General features: G+C 43.4%; 2 protein-coding genes and 1 long non-coding RNA gene across 5 annotated transcripts; 2 read left to right on the top strand and 1 right to left on the bottom strand.

Moving 5' to 3' along the window:
• Positions 1-7: 7 nt before the first annotated feature.
• nsun5 (NOP2/Sun RNA methyltransferase 5) lies at positions 8-3,085 on the top strand. Its single transcript, XM_076093966.1, has 4 exons — positions 8-1,179; positions 1,722-1,926; positions 2,161-2,325; positions 2,747-3,085. The coding sequence occupies exons 1-4, from the start codon at positions 255-257 to the stop codon at positions 2,973-2,975; spliced, it is 1,524 nt and encodes a 507-aa protein (XP_075950081.1). The 5' UTR covers positions 8-254; the 3' UTR covers positions 2,976-3,085.
• A 172-nt stretch (positions 3,086-3,257) lies between these two features.
• On the top strand, positions 3,258-9,244 carry LOC142951980 (uncharacterized). Of its 3 annotated transcripts, none has more exons than XM_076093938.1 (8): positions 3,258-3,373; positions 3,529-3,679; positions 4,152-4,252; positions 5,808-5,888; positions 6,413-6,560; positions 7,448-7,527; positions 7,627-7,720; positions 8,261-9,244. In XM_076093938.1, the coding sequence occupies exons 2-8, from the start codon at positions 3,568-3,570 to the stop codon at positions 8,668-8,670; spliced, it is 1,026 nt and encodes a 341-aa protein (XP_075950053.1). In that variant the 5' UTR covers positions 3,258-3,373; positions 3,529-3,567; the 3' UTR covers positions 8,671-9,244. The 3 variants fall into 3 exon arrangements, with proteins under 3 accessions (XP_075950053.1, XP_075950061.1, XP_075950045.1); XM_076093946.1 differs by having other exon boundaries at positions 3,265-3,373; positions 3,543-3,679; XM_076093930.1 differs by having other exon boundaries at positions 3,274-3,679.
• LOC142952000 (uncharacterized) lies at positions 8,113-10,750 on the bottom strand. Its single transcript, XR_012954627.1, has 3 exons — positions 10,563-10,750; positions 10,316-10,437; positions 8,113-8,706 (listed from the first exon to the last, which is right to left on the bottom strand). It is a non-coding gene; the product is annotated as an uncharacterized LOC142952000 (long non-coding RNA).
• Between the last annotated feature and the right edge of the window lie 2,764 nt (positions 10,751-13,514).

The following is a 13,514-nucleotide window of genomic DNA, read 5'->3' as shown; positions in this document are numbered from 1 at the left end:
TAGTACTTCCGGAGTCACGCGTCTTCCTCCGCCATGTGCATGGTGGGAACGAAATAACGACGCTGCTTTTCTGAAACGTGAATGAGGAAAACAAAGCTGCTTGTTGCCGCTCAGAGAAGAGGAAAGCCCCGGCGGGACGAGGGACGTGTCCGGACTGTTGTCGAGAGGGAAACACCACCAAGTAGCCGATAAACTAGCGAAATAGTGGAGTCGTCTCTCTCGTCAGCTAGCTGGTAAGCTCGTACGTTTTCGCCATGGCTCTGTACATCAAAGCTGCTGAGGTCCTGGAGAAAGCCGAGATGAAGCAGGGCGCTTTGAAAACTCTGGTTTACGACAGCAAATTTGCAAACATCAAGCAGCTGTTCGCTCTGGTTTGTGAGACCGAGAAGTTTTCCTCCATCCTGGAGGAGATCATCGAGTCCACCAAGCTGCTCAAACAGACCAAGCTGAAGATACACCTGGCCAAAGTGCTGGTGTACGACCTGTTGATCGGCCGGGGGCTGAAGTGCGGCGGCTCCTGGAAGACCATGATGATGAAGCATCGCTCTCGACTGCAGGCGGCGCTGGCCCGCATGAAGGTGAAGCAGAACGTCAGCAAGAATGGGGACCTGCTCCCGGTCAGCGTCCAGAGGGTTGTCGGGGTCCAGCTGCCCAGGTATGCGCGCGTGAACACCCTGAAGACCACCGTGGAGGACGCTGTGGACTACCTGAAGAGGGATGGCTTCTCCTACATGGGACAGGCCTCCAGTCTGGAGGACTTAACCATGAAGAGGAAAGACTTTGTGCTGGACCTGCATCTGCCGGAGGTGCTGGCTTTCTCTCCTAAAACTGACTTCCATGACCACTTCCTGTACAAGGCCGGCCACATCATCCTGCAGGACAAAGCCAGCTGCCTCCCCGCTTTCCTCCTCAACCCCCCACCTGGCAGCCATCTCATCGATGCCTGTGCTGCCCCTGGCAACAAAACCAGCCACCTGGCTGCCATCATGAAGAACAAGGGCAGGCTGTTTGCCTTTGATTTGGATGCCAAGCGTCTGGCCACCATGGCGACTCTCCTGCTCCGAGCTGGGGTCACCTGCCAGCAGCTGGCCAACCAGGACTTCCTGAAGGTGGACCCTGACAGCCCGCAGTTTAAAGATGTTGAGTACGTCCTGCTGGATCCATCCTGCAGCGGATCAGGTAGAGTAACAAAGGGTTATTTCTGTGTGTGTGTGTGTGTGTGTGTGTGTGTGTGTGTGTGTGTGATCTAGGTTTCTGATCACCCGTCTGCTGTCTTTACAGGTTTACCCCAGAGGCTTTGAGGTCCCAGTGAGCCTATGAATCATGTGGCTATGGTTTTACAGTCACATGATTCATACATCGTACAATTATATGCAATCACAATATCCCTCGAGCAATCAGGCAGCAAAGCAGCACCACCAACCAAATTACATGTTATTGCCAGTGGTAGATATACACAAGAATATTACTAAAGTAAAATTTCTCTCACACATTTATGATTTATTTAAATCATAAATACTGAAACATAAAAGTTGCAGCTGCATGAGTGAATGTAACAGTCGGAACATCTCCCATTCCTTACTCACAACTCGTATATCATTTAGGATTTACATGCGTTTCTTTCACCAGTATGTAGTTTACATGCAATACTAGTGTACCTGTACACAAACAAATTAGATTTAAATGTAATTCATGATGTATGATCTGTGTGTGGGGTCCAGGTATGGTGTGTCTCCGGGACGATGCGTCTTCTGCTGACGATGTTCAGGCTCGTCTGGCCTCCTTGGCCTCCTTCCAGCTGCGGTGCCTGAACCACGGCCTCAAGTTCCCTCGCCTGAAGCGCCTGGTCTACTCCACCTGCTCCATCCACAGACAGGAGAACGAGGACGTCGTCACGGCCTGTCTGCAGCAGAACCCGGGCTTCAGGTAGGAGCAGTCCACTTTCACTCACTCAAAACAAACCGAGAAGAAGAAGAAGAAGCCAAATACCACAAGTGACCCTGCATTCTGGGGGCACAGTGCTCTAGTGGGGCAATAGGGTACTATGAGCTAGATATGATGGTCCCTGAACATTTAGGGCTTTGTAGGTGAGAAGAAAGATTTTAAATTCAGTTCTGGATTTTACTGTTCCCTGAATACATTTCATATTTTCTCCTCCAGGTTGGTTCCACTGCTGGCTCAGTGGCCAGAGCGTGGCCTGGAGCCACTCACTCAGTGTCTTCGTGCCAGCACCACCAAGACTCGCACACACGGCTTCTTTGTGGCTCTGCTGGAGAAGCACAGTGAGGCTGGGAATAAGAGGCCAGAGCCAGCAGTTCAGATAAGGTAACTACCCGGCTGCCATGTAAAGTAATGAAGTGTGAAATCCTATTGTAATACACTGATTAAGCCATAGTTGCTCAGAATTTGTAATTCCAAGGGAAAATGTCACAAATGTTAATTATAATGCTGTTTTATTGCATGTAAATTGTAAAATTGAAACAATCTAGACTACATATTTTGTGCATTCAGTCACATTCAACTTTGATTTTGTTAAGATATTGAGCTTGAACTAGAATGTCGCAGGTCTGTGGTGTAATTTTCTGAAATCTACAATTATATCAAATCAGACTCTGTAGGCTTTTCACTTTCAATTGACTTTATGAGCACAAACTACATGGAATTTGACATGTTTTAGAGCAGCTGTTGGTACAGATGCACAACTATTTTGTTCTGAAATTGACTTTAGCCGTCTGCTCTGTCACAGCAAGCCGGAGGCTGCGGCACCACTCGGCCCGTCCACCTGCGAGAAGAGACCTGCGGCACCACTCGGCCCGTCCACCTGCGAGAAGAGACCTGCCGCCTCAGAAGAAGAGTCTGAAGCTTCAGAGACGGAGGACACCCCGACAGCAGCAGCAGAACAGGCTGACGCTACACCTGGCAAGAAGAAGAGGAGGAAGAGGACGAAGAAGAAGAAGGCAGCAACAGTGGAGTGATGAGAAATGTAACATGGGACTGCTACAGCATGTTGTCTGGAAGGCATGCTATGTGTACGAGGCTTTATTAATGTGATGTAAAGGAAAAGTAAAGATTATTTTTTACTGTATCCCGTCTCCGTGTTTCATTATTGCTGCCCTGCAGAGAGGTCTTCTTTCAGAGACGGCTTCAGGTGTTTCTCCACAGAAGTGACCGTTTATTTCCAGTAGAGGGCAGGAAAGCAGCAGCAAACCTGCCGAAGAAGAAGAAGTTTATTTCCGGCTAAACAGAGTCAGTGATTGGTGGAAACGCTCGTGGCTTTTGTAACTCATTTACGGAAAACACGTTTTGTAACTGCAGGACGTTGTTGTGACTTGTAGTTTATTTCTCTCCTGGCGGTGGTTCGTCTTGACATAAAGTCAGTAACTTGTATTGATGTATCTGATCTGATGTTAATATCCTGCAGTTTTAGAGCGGTTAATGCATGAAGTCGACCCACAACGATCTAACGCGCAAATATGTTTTTGCCTTTGTGGAAGAAGGGCATAAATCGTGTGTGATTTCAAACCGCAGGCCTCTTCCAGCAGCTTCTTCCCCGGCACGGACAGCAGGATGTCCCCGGTTCCCAGAGTGAGACTGTCCGGAGGTCTGGAGATCTGCCGCGTGCTGAACGGAATGTGGCAGGTATCCGGAGCGCACGGAGCGGTGGACAATGCTAAAGCAGGTGAGCGATCATGTGGCCAAAATGAAAACATCTGGGTGTTTTGGGAGATCTGTGGAAACGATCACTAGCAGAAGACGTGTCCTGTAGTAGATTCAATGTATGATCTGATAAAGACATCATGAAGGCTTTAAAAAAAAATTCGATATTATACCATTGTCAAACATGGTTGTGTTTGCTTAGAAAAGCAAATGCAAAATCCCAGGAAGGTCATACATTTAATCTAATAGACAGCACTCCAGTCTGGCTGTGGAAAGGCTTGTTACACTAGTCTAGTGCCATGTTTCTGCAACAGTTCCTTTGTGTTCAAACAGACACTTTAAATAAGTTACACATGTTAGTTGTGCAAAATTAGGATTTCTCAACTAGTCTCTTTCTAACTATCTATTCCATAGCCTAATTATGATTGTGAATATAATAACACACATATTAATGATACATTTAATCTAAAAATGTGTCCCTCTCATCTCTCCAGTGGAGGCGATGCAGGCCTACGTAGACGCTGGTCTGACCACATTTGACATGGCAGATATTTATGGGCCTGCAGAGGAAATATTTGGACGGTTCAACAGCCAGGTACACACACACACACACACTCCCTCCTATTCAATACATGACATTATTATATGGGGCTATAATGTGGCAAAGATGAGAAGAATAATGCAATAATAATCAGATTTACTTTGAATCATGTTATTCAGTTTCTTTGTCAGGATTTAAAAATATATATCATTGTACGGTGGGAGCTATTGAACTCCATATTTTCTCCCCTTTAATGAATAATAACTGATACAAACTGTCAAGTCATTGATGTGGCTGTCATGCCATGCAACACATGTCCCTGTAAAGATTTGACCATATCTGATGTTTTAAAGTCCTTCTCTATGGGTTGAAAAAGCATTCCTTCTAAAACCTAATGGATAAACTCACATGTATGTTAAGGTTCAACTGGCCTGCTCATCTTTGACCCGTTTGCATGACATGATGCTGGAGATAGTTCTGGAGACGGTAGTTTATGAAGTTTAATTGATTACTGGAATTGTCTGTAGAGACATCAGTGTTCACACACACACACACACAGTGAGAAGCTCCATCTCCATTTGTTACGATTTCATCATAGCTGAATAATAACCTTTAAAACACAAGAGGGAGCTGTTCTGCTGCAGATTGAAGTTGGCGCTCCACAGAGGCTTTTGTGTGTGAGTGTGTGTGTGTGTGTGTGTGTGTGTGTGTGCCTGTGTGTCATCTACAAGAAAGAGACGGAAAGGAAGCAAGAAACATCAACAGATCCTAAGACACAGATTCTCAAAAAGAAAACAGTCTGCTCGAGGAAAAATAAAAGTTTTAATTTGCTTGTAAAAACCTGTGACTACATTCCCAGGATATGTTGGGGAATAAAGCTAAGCTAGGTAAAGATGGTTAATGCTTTTACATTTTCCGTCATTGAGCTACAGCGGTAAAGTAAACTGACAGCATTCAGATGAAACTGTATTATTGAACATAGTTGTATTGAGCTAAGTGTGATGGACACCGTTGTCATTCATACTGTATAATCCCTGTGAGCTCAGTCGTGCCAGTTTATTGATTCGTCAACCCAACTGTTAGTGTCTGTGTTCTCCACAGAGCTGCAGATCCTCAATACACACACATTAAGAAATGCTCTCACACACACACACACACACACACACACACACACACACACACACACACAGACAGGTCCCGGTGTGGCTCAGATCAGAGTTCTTGTGGCTGATGTGCTGTGACAGTTTAATGATGCTGGCTGTGGTCTCAACCGTTCACCTGGAATAATGTGCAGAGAGCTTTTTTCTCCTCCAACCAGCTTTTTCTCTCTCACACATTTGACCTCATTACTCGTGCTTTCCAGGCTTTTTGACACTTTTTGATTTAACTAATCAACAGACACTTCTATCCTTTTAAATGCTAAATGTGTTTAGCAGTGCAATATGGTTTAAATAGAAGCTACTGTGCAGTATTTAATAATTTGCAAGATATTTAGCATGGTAAGATTATAATATATAAGTGCAAGATACAGAAGGAAGACATAGCTCAATTCAAATATTTGTAGTTTGTAATTATAATTGTTACGACTCTTTGTTTGATCTTTTCTTAGTGCAAATCATCTGGGAACGACATCCCAGCTCTGCAGAGTCTGACCAAATACGTGCCGAGACCAGAACCAATGAACCGCAAGGTGAGCCGTTTGACAAATGTGTTGAGACAAGAGTGGCACCTGCACTCAGTCTGCTGTGTTTTACAGAGAGAGTAGTTCTATCCACTAGAGAGCACTGTGTGTCTGTTATAAAGAAGCAGGACATCACCTTACTGGCCTACTGAACAAATGTAAGGCTGCATAGAAAATTCCCAGGAAATATGTTGGTGTTGAGTCCTTTTTAAAGGATTCCCTCTGTAGCCTTTGTTTTATGATTTTGAAAACAAATAACTTGAAAAGTAATCTGATTTTATTTATGGTTTAATGTTATTTGTACCTACAATATGCTAGTAAATCAACAGTAAGAAACATAAGCAAACATAAGCAACTCATGTTTATTTTTATGTTAAATGATTTAGGTTGTGAGATTCACCGGTATTAGAGCTTGGTAATGTATCGGTTAATATTCACTTACAGCTGATACATTTGTGATGGTGTATGTGTCTTTATTATTTTACTGTTGAAAGTAGAAATAGGGGCTGAGGTGTGTGTGCGTGTGTGCGCAGGTGGTGGAGAAGGCCCTGCAACGCTCCATGACCCGTATGCAGGTTGACAGTCTGGACTGTGTTCAGTTCCACTGGTGGGACTATAAAGACAAAAGATACCTGGACGCACTGGGACACCTCTCCGACATGCAGCAGGAGGGACTCATACGTACGAACACAATACATACTGTAAACGTCTACAGATAAACAGAATAAACAAAAACACTAGAATCTGACTGATATATTAGCAGGCTGATATCGCAGGTTTAACAGTAATTGTAATATATTCTTGTTTTATAGGCTGCATTTTCTTTATATTTGTTCAATCTTGACCTGGAAATGGTTCTTTGGAAAAGGCTCGTAAGTGGACCTTGAGTAAAGCTTATTTGGTCAGAGCTTTCAACTGCATCTCAAGGGCTTCATTAGCTGTTTGAGTCATTATTCATCTTAACACAAGGTCCTCTTACTTGGGGTTTCCACATTTTTCAACTACAGTAACTCTCATCTGCTGAGGAAGGCCATGAGGTGGCGCTGAAAGCTTCAGAAAAATACCTGGCGGACCTTGTGTTAAGAACTTTCATCAAGTTGCTATTTTTAAGGTTGAAAATGAACCTTCAAGTCCAACATAAAATGAATAATTTATCATATTTGCATTAGCGAGTTTGATATATTTTGTGCTTTTTATTTCTTTACAATCATTTTATTTTCTACTTATGTTTACTTTATATACATATATACATAGAAGGTTATTGTTCATCTATGATCAAATCATAACAAAAGGATCAAACCAAACATATTATTTGATTATGTTAAAAACTAATTTGGAGCAGTATTTCATTGTTGGATCATTTTAACTTTAATCACAATATGAGCAGACTTTTCAGCAGACTGAAAATGAAAAGAAAGTCCGGCTCTAATGCTGATCTCACACACCTATAAGGATTCACACATATTCTCTGGAGGCAGAACAGTAGTGTGTTTCTTGTTCCTTCCTGTTACCAAAGATTTTTATTTTTAAGAGACCTCAACCTGTTTCTTCCTTTTTGTTTCCCTCAGGAGAACTCGGCCTCACTAACTTTGACACTCAGAGGCTGGAGGAGATCACCAGCAGAGGTATCCGCATCTCAAGCAACCAGGTACCTGGCACCACGCACCTGCATGCTAGTACAATACTCCACGAGACCCTCTCCTTCAGTGCATCTATTAATCATGTTTTCAATGTGTTTGTCATGCAGATTCAGTACTCTTTGATTGACCAGCGACCTGTAGCCAAGATGGAGAAGTTCTGTCTGGCTAACAACATTCAGCTCCTCACGTACGGCACTCTGGGTGAGATACAACACATTAAGCTTTAAATCCAGTCATCATATATTCATGTTTTCATCATTTTCATTTACTTAGATACATGAATATCACTCCAGTAGAGCAATTACAAAGATGAAGGTTTCCTTTACGTTAAATGATGTAAGAAGTGCATTTACCATTGTGATGTAAAATGGTGGGTTTCTAAAATGGAGTCAGTCGCTGTGACGACACATCCTCTGTCCTCTTCCCTCCCCGTCTATCATCGCTACTCCTCCCTCCGTCTCTGCATCCCATCCTCCTCCTGACCTCAATGGTCTCTGCATTGCCCTCCCGTCTTCTCTTTTCTCTCCACATTCTCTCGCTTCCTCTTCTCCACCCTTCTCCGTCTCATCTTTTCGTTTCCTCCATCCCTTTATTCCCGCCGCCTCCTCCTCCCACCTCTCCTTTCCCTCCATCCTGTATTCATCCCCCCCCCCCCCCCGACTCCTTTTTAACTCCTCCGTCTGCCTCTCTCTCCTCCATCCCTCACTCCACTCCTCTTCCTCCATCACTGTCCTCTCTTAGCTGGCGGTCTACTCTCAGAGCGTTATCTGGGGAAGGCGGAGCCTACTTCCAGGGCGGAGCTCTACACCGCCTCCCTCTCTAAGTACAAGAACATGATCAACTCTTGGGGTGGCTGGAGCCTCTTCCAGGACCTCATTGTTGCCTTGGAGACAGCTGCTAAGAGACACGACTGCTCAGTGGCCAGCGTGGCGACGCGTTACGTGCTGGACCGCCCTGCAGTGGGGGGGGTCATTGTCGGCTGTCGGCTAGGCGTCGCAGGGGCGGGGCAACACATCGGTGACAGTCTGCGTAGCTGCAGCCCTGACTTGAAGTTGACAGTGGAAGATCATGACGCCATCACAGCAGTGACGCGACGCTCCAGGGACCTCGTGGCACTTATCGGGGACTGTGGGGATGAGTACAGGAGCTAAAGGGGGAGGGGGGGGGGCATCTCACACAGAACAGCCCTATAAGTAGAAAAAGCATAAAATACATATACTGATCAAAATCTGTTCAATTCTCCATTTGGCCACTTCTATTGATGTTGATTCATATCAGTTTCTGAGCACAAAGACCGAAGCTGCTGTTTTGTTCCACATTATTTACATTACATTAGAAAGCGCATTCAGGAAGTGGGGAACTATAAGTTTTAACTTGCCCGTTCCTTTTACTTATATACAACCTCTGAAGATATGTGCCTCATACAAAGTGTGTTTTACCCACTTAATAATTGATGCCGTTAAACAGTGTAGCATGTGCTGTAAGAGAAAAGTGTTCAATGTGTTTAAGTGCTTTTTAATGTGGGAGAGAAGCTTCTCATTCAGGCTTGAATATAGTTGCACTGATATGCACAAACACACAGTGATTACTGTTTACATTTAAGTGTCTAGTAAGTTTTTTTTAATTACAGAATTAAGAGAATGTTCAGAGTCTAAACTATAATTTTAATCGTTCACGCTGTGATTTAAATCAATATTGTGTAAATAAAAAGATATGGCATTGGGAGTTTTCTTTTCTGTTTTGAGTTGAATTCAATGTATGAGTTGAGTGTGTTGCATTGGTAAATACAACTTTTCTCATCACATTTGCTGTTTATCTAGCTTTTATTTATTTTAAGATAATTTAACCGAAATCACGAAAAAATATTTTCTCACTAAACTCTAGCCAGACACATAGCTACCGAAGAAAACTGTTCTCACTGAGGTCTTTGGATTATCCTAACTACATCTGACCTTGTTCCTGGAAAGAGATGTTGCTGCTGAGTTTTTACTTTTCCAATGCTTTGAGCTTCAGAAATGATATTCACTTCTGTATTCTCTCAGTATTGGTGTGGTATTGACCCTTAAAGATATATAATGAGACAATGTGCTGTACATTAATATTCCTTTGTGTCTGAGAAACTGGCCAAGTGGTAGACTGTTAATGTGTGTGCATCGGGGGCGGGGGCTCAGTGAAGCGGAATAAAGTGGGGAACCCAGTAGCACTGTCGACATACAGATGACGAGAAAGTGACACACTCTCTCACACACACACACACACACACACACACATCCCATGCACACAGATAATTCAGAAATGTTAGGCTCCTATCGTATACATTTTCTTTTAGGATAGAAGCACGTGCTGCATCAGAAATGGTGAGGGATTGTGTCGATGTTATTCTAGTTTCAATGGGTGAGTGTATAATTAGTGTGTCATGTAAGTCATTAATTCACGTGCTGAAAGCATGTTTTAATATATAGCTTTTATTTTTGTTTGCATGTACCGTATGTGCGCTTGGAAGGTGCTGAAATAGCAGAAATTATGTTTGACAGGAGGTGTGAGCTGCTCCATGTGTTCATATGTACTATCGAGTGTGTGTGTGTGTGTTAGTGGAGAACAATCCATACGACAGATTGACAGATGCTTCGACGGCCGTCAGGACAGAGACGCCCAGCCCGTCTGCACTCCCAGCATCTAAAGTGTCTGAACAGTAAACACACACACACACACACACACTGTACATGCACTCACAATCTGTCAGTCCATTTCACTTTTCTCCCTCACACACACTTACAGCTGACACACACTGTTCACCTTAAAGACCAGACAGACTCCAGCTGCGCTATATAAACGAGGTCAAAGGTCCCAGATATCACGTTCAATCTTCTGTAGTCCTTTTTACAAGCTGAAGTTCAGTCAGCACCCTGTACCGAAGACTTTGGAGTTGAGTAAGACAACACTGTTAGTTACAAGACTGAAGGGGGTCTTATTGTAGTTATATACATTGCTGCAGCAGCTTTGATTTACATGCATTTCGAAACACCCTAAAACAATTTCTTACCTTTGACGAACGCTTGTGTGCAGAGCCAGTGGATTTCTATATTTCATTAAAATGTATACATCAGCAGACCTCTTTACTTCCATTTCTTCGTGGATCTGACATGCTGCAGTATGCGTGAATCTTTCAATAGGCTTTTTAATTATTAAAGACACATTTAATATGCACACCACATGGTGGATGTGGGCTTAACAGACTTCAACCAGTCACAAGGGCACTTTGACCTAAACTTAACCAAGACATGGGCAGCAATAAGGTGTGGCTGAGATCTTTATACAGAACTGTGCATGCCTAGATAGATAAGAGGACATTACAGCCTAAAGGACCAACTTATTTTCTGCTGACTGTCTGTCCCTATAGATTGGACAGAGATGGTTAGACAAGTCTTCAGGATTGCTGCTCCTGAAAGGGAAACCTGCATCATATTCAAAAGACAAATAATTCTTAGTTTAAAGCAGTTCATTCAAAACAATAATTGTTTAAAGCAATTATTTTATTTAGGAGTTTTCCAGGTCTAAAAATGGTGGAAGATCTAGAGCAATCAGGCAAATTGACTTTTTGATAATCCTGTCAGGACAGGTGTTATCATTATGCTTTAAAACGATGTCAATGTCAAGACGCTTGTCTCGGTCACGTGATACGTTACCTCAAAAATTAAGCCGGCAAACTAGCGAAAATGAGTAAATAACTTTTGGAGAGCTTCTTTGCAAAGGGGAAAAGGCCCACGAAGGAGACAGAAGAAGAGCCTACAACTTCCAAGAAAATGAAAGCTTCATTTAACAGACAATATCAGGAGTCTGATTAAATATCAGGAGTAATTCTGAAACGCCAAGCCCGCTCTGTAGAATATGTGGCGACAGAGGAAGATCAGCTGCTGGAGATTGTAAATGACGGTGGCCTTAAAAGTATGTTTGAGACAACAACTCTGCTGGTGTTTAGGATTAAAATCAAGGCTGACTATCCTGAGATCGCCACTAAAGCACTGAAAACCCTGCTTCTATTTCCAACATCCTCTTTGTGAAGCAGGATGTTCTACAGTGACGGCAATCAAAACAAATTAAGGAATAGTCTGGACATCAGGAACAGACTGCAGGTGTCATTGTCTCCCGTTACCCCCAGATGGGACCGTCTCGTTGCAGAGAAACAAGCTCAGGGCTCCCACTGATTCAGCGTTATTGTGAGTTGTATTTATTTATGCATTTTATATTTGTTTTCATGCTGATCGTATCATTTTATTTCCTTGTGTTTTTCCGCCACACCTTGAAGGCCGGTCCATGAAAATATTGTCTTACATGAAACCGGTCCGGGGTTATATAGTAAGTCATGAACAGGTTATAGTATAGTATGTCGAGAAAAGTTATAAGAAGACATGAAAAAGTCAATGTACAGTATTGCAAAAAGATCATAGGTCATACTATGTGTATAAAAGACACAAAGAAGTTAATAACTATTATCCACCAAATAATTCAGTTCAAAACAGTTTTAAGGTCTTAAATCCATCAACTGACTAATTCCCAAACTCAAGGTGCAGGTGAAATGTGGCTATAGTTACCATACAGTAGGACGGGATGCAATATATTAGCATTTGAATATGAATTTGCAAACATAGACAGCTTAACAATGTTAAAAGGATAATTTGCGGATTTAGCCTACTTGCAACAGCTTCAACTTTTGTTGTGACTTGTGTTTTCTTTGCAATATACAGTGTTATGTCATTACTGCTAATGGGTCATAATGTGTGGAGTTTTGTGAAAACTGTGCCATGGAAAACATGATGAACGCTGGACTAGCAAATAGTGAATTCATAAAAGGAGACATTATCTGCCCTTGAGAATAGAACAGAATAGAACAGAATAGAATAGAATGCTGGATGGAAAGTGAATGTGTTAGAATGTTGACGTGTCTTATGTATGAAGCCAGGTCTTGTGCAAATTAACCTCAGTATCTTCACACACTCCACAGAGGACAGCTGGACAGCTCTGAGGTAGGCCACGGCAAAACCACTGCTCATAATTTACAGTAAATTTGTATTTTATTTGACTGTGGTCAGGCTTCCTGAGGGGCTCCCTGGTAGTAGCCCTGGCTTCTCTTAGCCAATGCTGATGGTTGGCGTTGAACTGTGGGGAAGACTCAGTCGCGCTCTTAAGCCCTGCATGGTAGGTGATCGCTGTGTGGGGCAAGCCACAGGCTGCTGTCAGCATTGTGTAAATAAGGTCGACCAGTCTTCAATGCTACCAGGGGGCAGGAAGTCTGTGTGCCAGTCTGCCTCAGAGCTCACTTCAGGCTTCCGGTGTGCCCGATGTAGGCTGCTGTGGTAAGATACTCGCACCAAACTCCTGTCGTGTAAACCAGCAGCATATCTGACCTGTAACTTTGGATTCAGAATAGACTTTGACTGCTACCACTTTTCATAATTTGGCTCAGGATGTTTGGTGCCACCATGATGATTTTAGGATTACCAAATCCCTCCTTGAATATCAAATTGTTTTACTTCAAGTAAAGTACAGTAAAACCTTGTAAGAGAGCTGTCATGTCCAGTCCGTGCCCCCTGCTTGTCCTGTGTGTGTGTGTGTGTGTGTGTGTGTGTGTGTGTGTGTGTGTGTGCTCTGACCTGATCTCCTCCCGGCTTCCTGACTACAATTCACCTCCCCTGCCCAGTCAACCCAGCTGCCTTCCATCAACTCATCACTCAACAGTATATCTACCCCGGTTCTTCATCCACTCTTCTTGTTCGTTGTTACAACTTAACGTGATAGTTCGTTCGTTCTCGGCCGCTCCGTTTGAAAGTATTTCAGAGTTTTTTTTCCCCAAGTGTCTTTTCATTGCATTGACCCTGTCTTCCTGTTCCTGCAGTTTGGTTCATCCTCCTGGTTCCCCAGTCTGCCTGCTCTGCCTCATCCTGCCTGGATTCCACCCTCGCCCTCCTTGGATTTCCCCGCTGTTCCCTGACTGTTT

Source organism: Anarhichas minor, unplaced genomic scaffold, assembly GCF_050575085.1.
Source record: "Anarhichas minor isolate MPS153535 unplaced genomic scaffold, ASM5057508v1 ptg000003l, whole genome shotgun sequence".
NCBI classification, from domain to species: Eukaryota; Metazoa; Chordata; class Actinopteri; order Perciformes; family Anarhichadidae; genus Anarhichas; species Anarhichas minor.
This window is presented reverse-complemented; position numbering and strand designations above follow the sequence as displayed.

What these genes read in the sequence shown, in the direction of transcription:
- nsun5 (XM_076093966.1), top strand. Translation starts at nt 255, where the DNA reads ATGGCTCTGTACATCAAAGCTGCTGAGGTCCTGGAGAAAGCCGAGATG. An exon ending in TCCATCCTGCAGCGGATCAG is followed by an intron (nt 1,180 to 1,721) that starts GTAGAGTAACAA and finishes TGTGGGGTCCAG; the next exon opens with GTATGGTGTGTCTCCGGGAC. An exon ending in GAGCCAGCAGTTCAGATAAG is followed by an intron (nt 2,326 to 2,746) that starts GTAACTACCCGG and finishes GCTCTGTCACAG; the next exon opens with CAAGCCGGAGGCTGCGGCAC.
- LOC142951980 (XM_076093938.1), top strand. Translation starts at nt 3,568, where the DNA reads ATGTCCCCGGTTCCCAGAGTGAGACTGTCCGGAGGTCTGGAGATCTGC. An exon ending in TTGGACGGTTCAACAGCCAG is followed by an intron (nt 4,253 to 5,807) that starts GTACACACACAC and finishes ATCTTTTCTTAG; the next exon opens with TGCAAATCATCTGGGAACGA. An exon ending in CAGAACCAATGAACCGCAAG is followed by an intron (nt 5,889 to 6,412) that starts GTGAGCCGTTTG and finishes GTGTGTGCGCAG; the next exon opens with GTGGTGGAGAAGGCCCTGCA.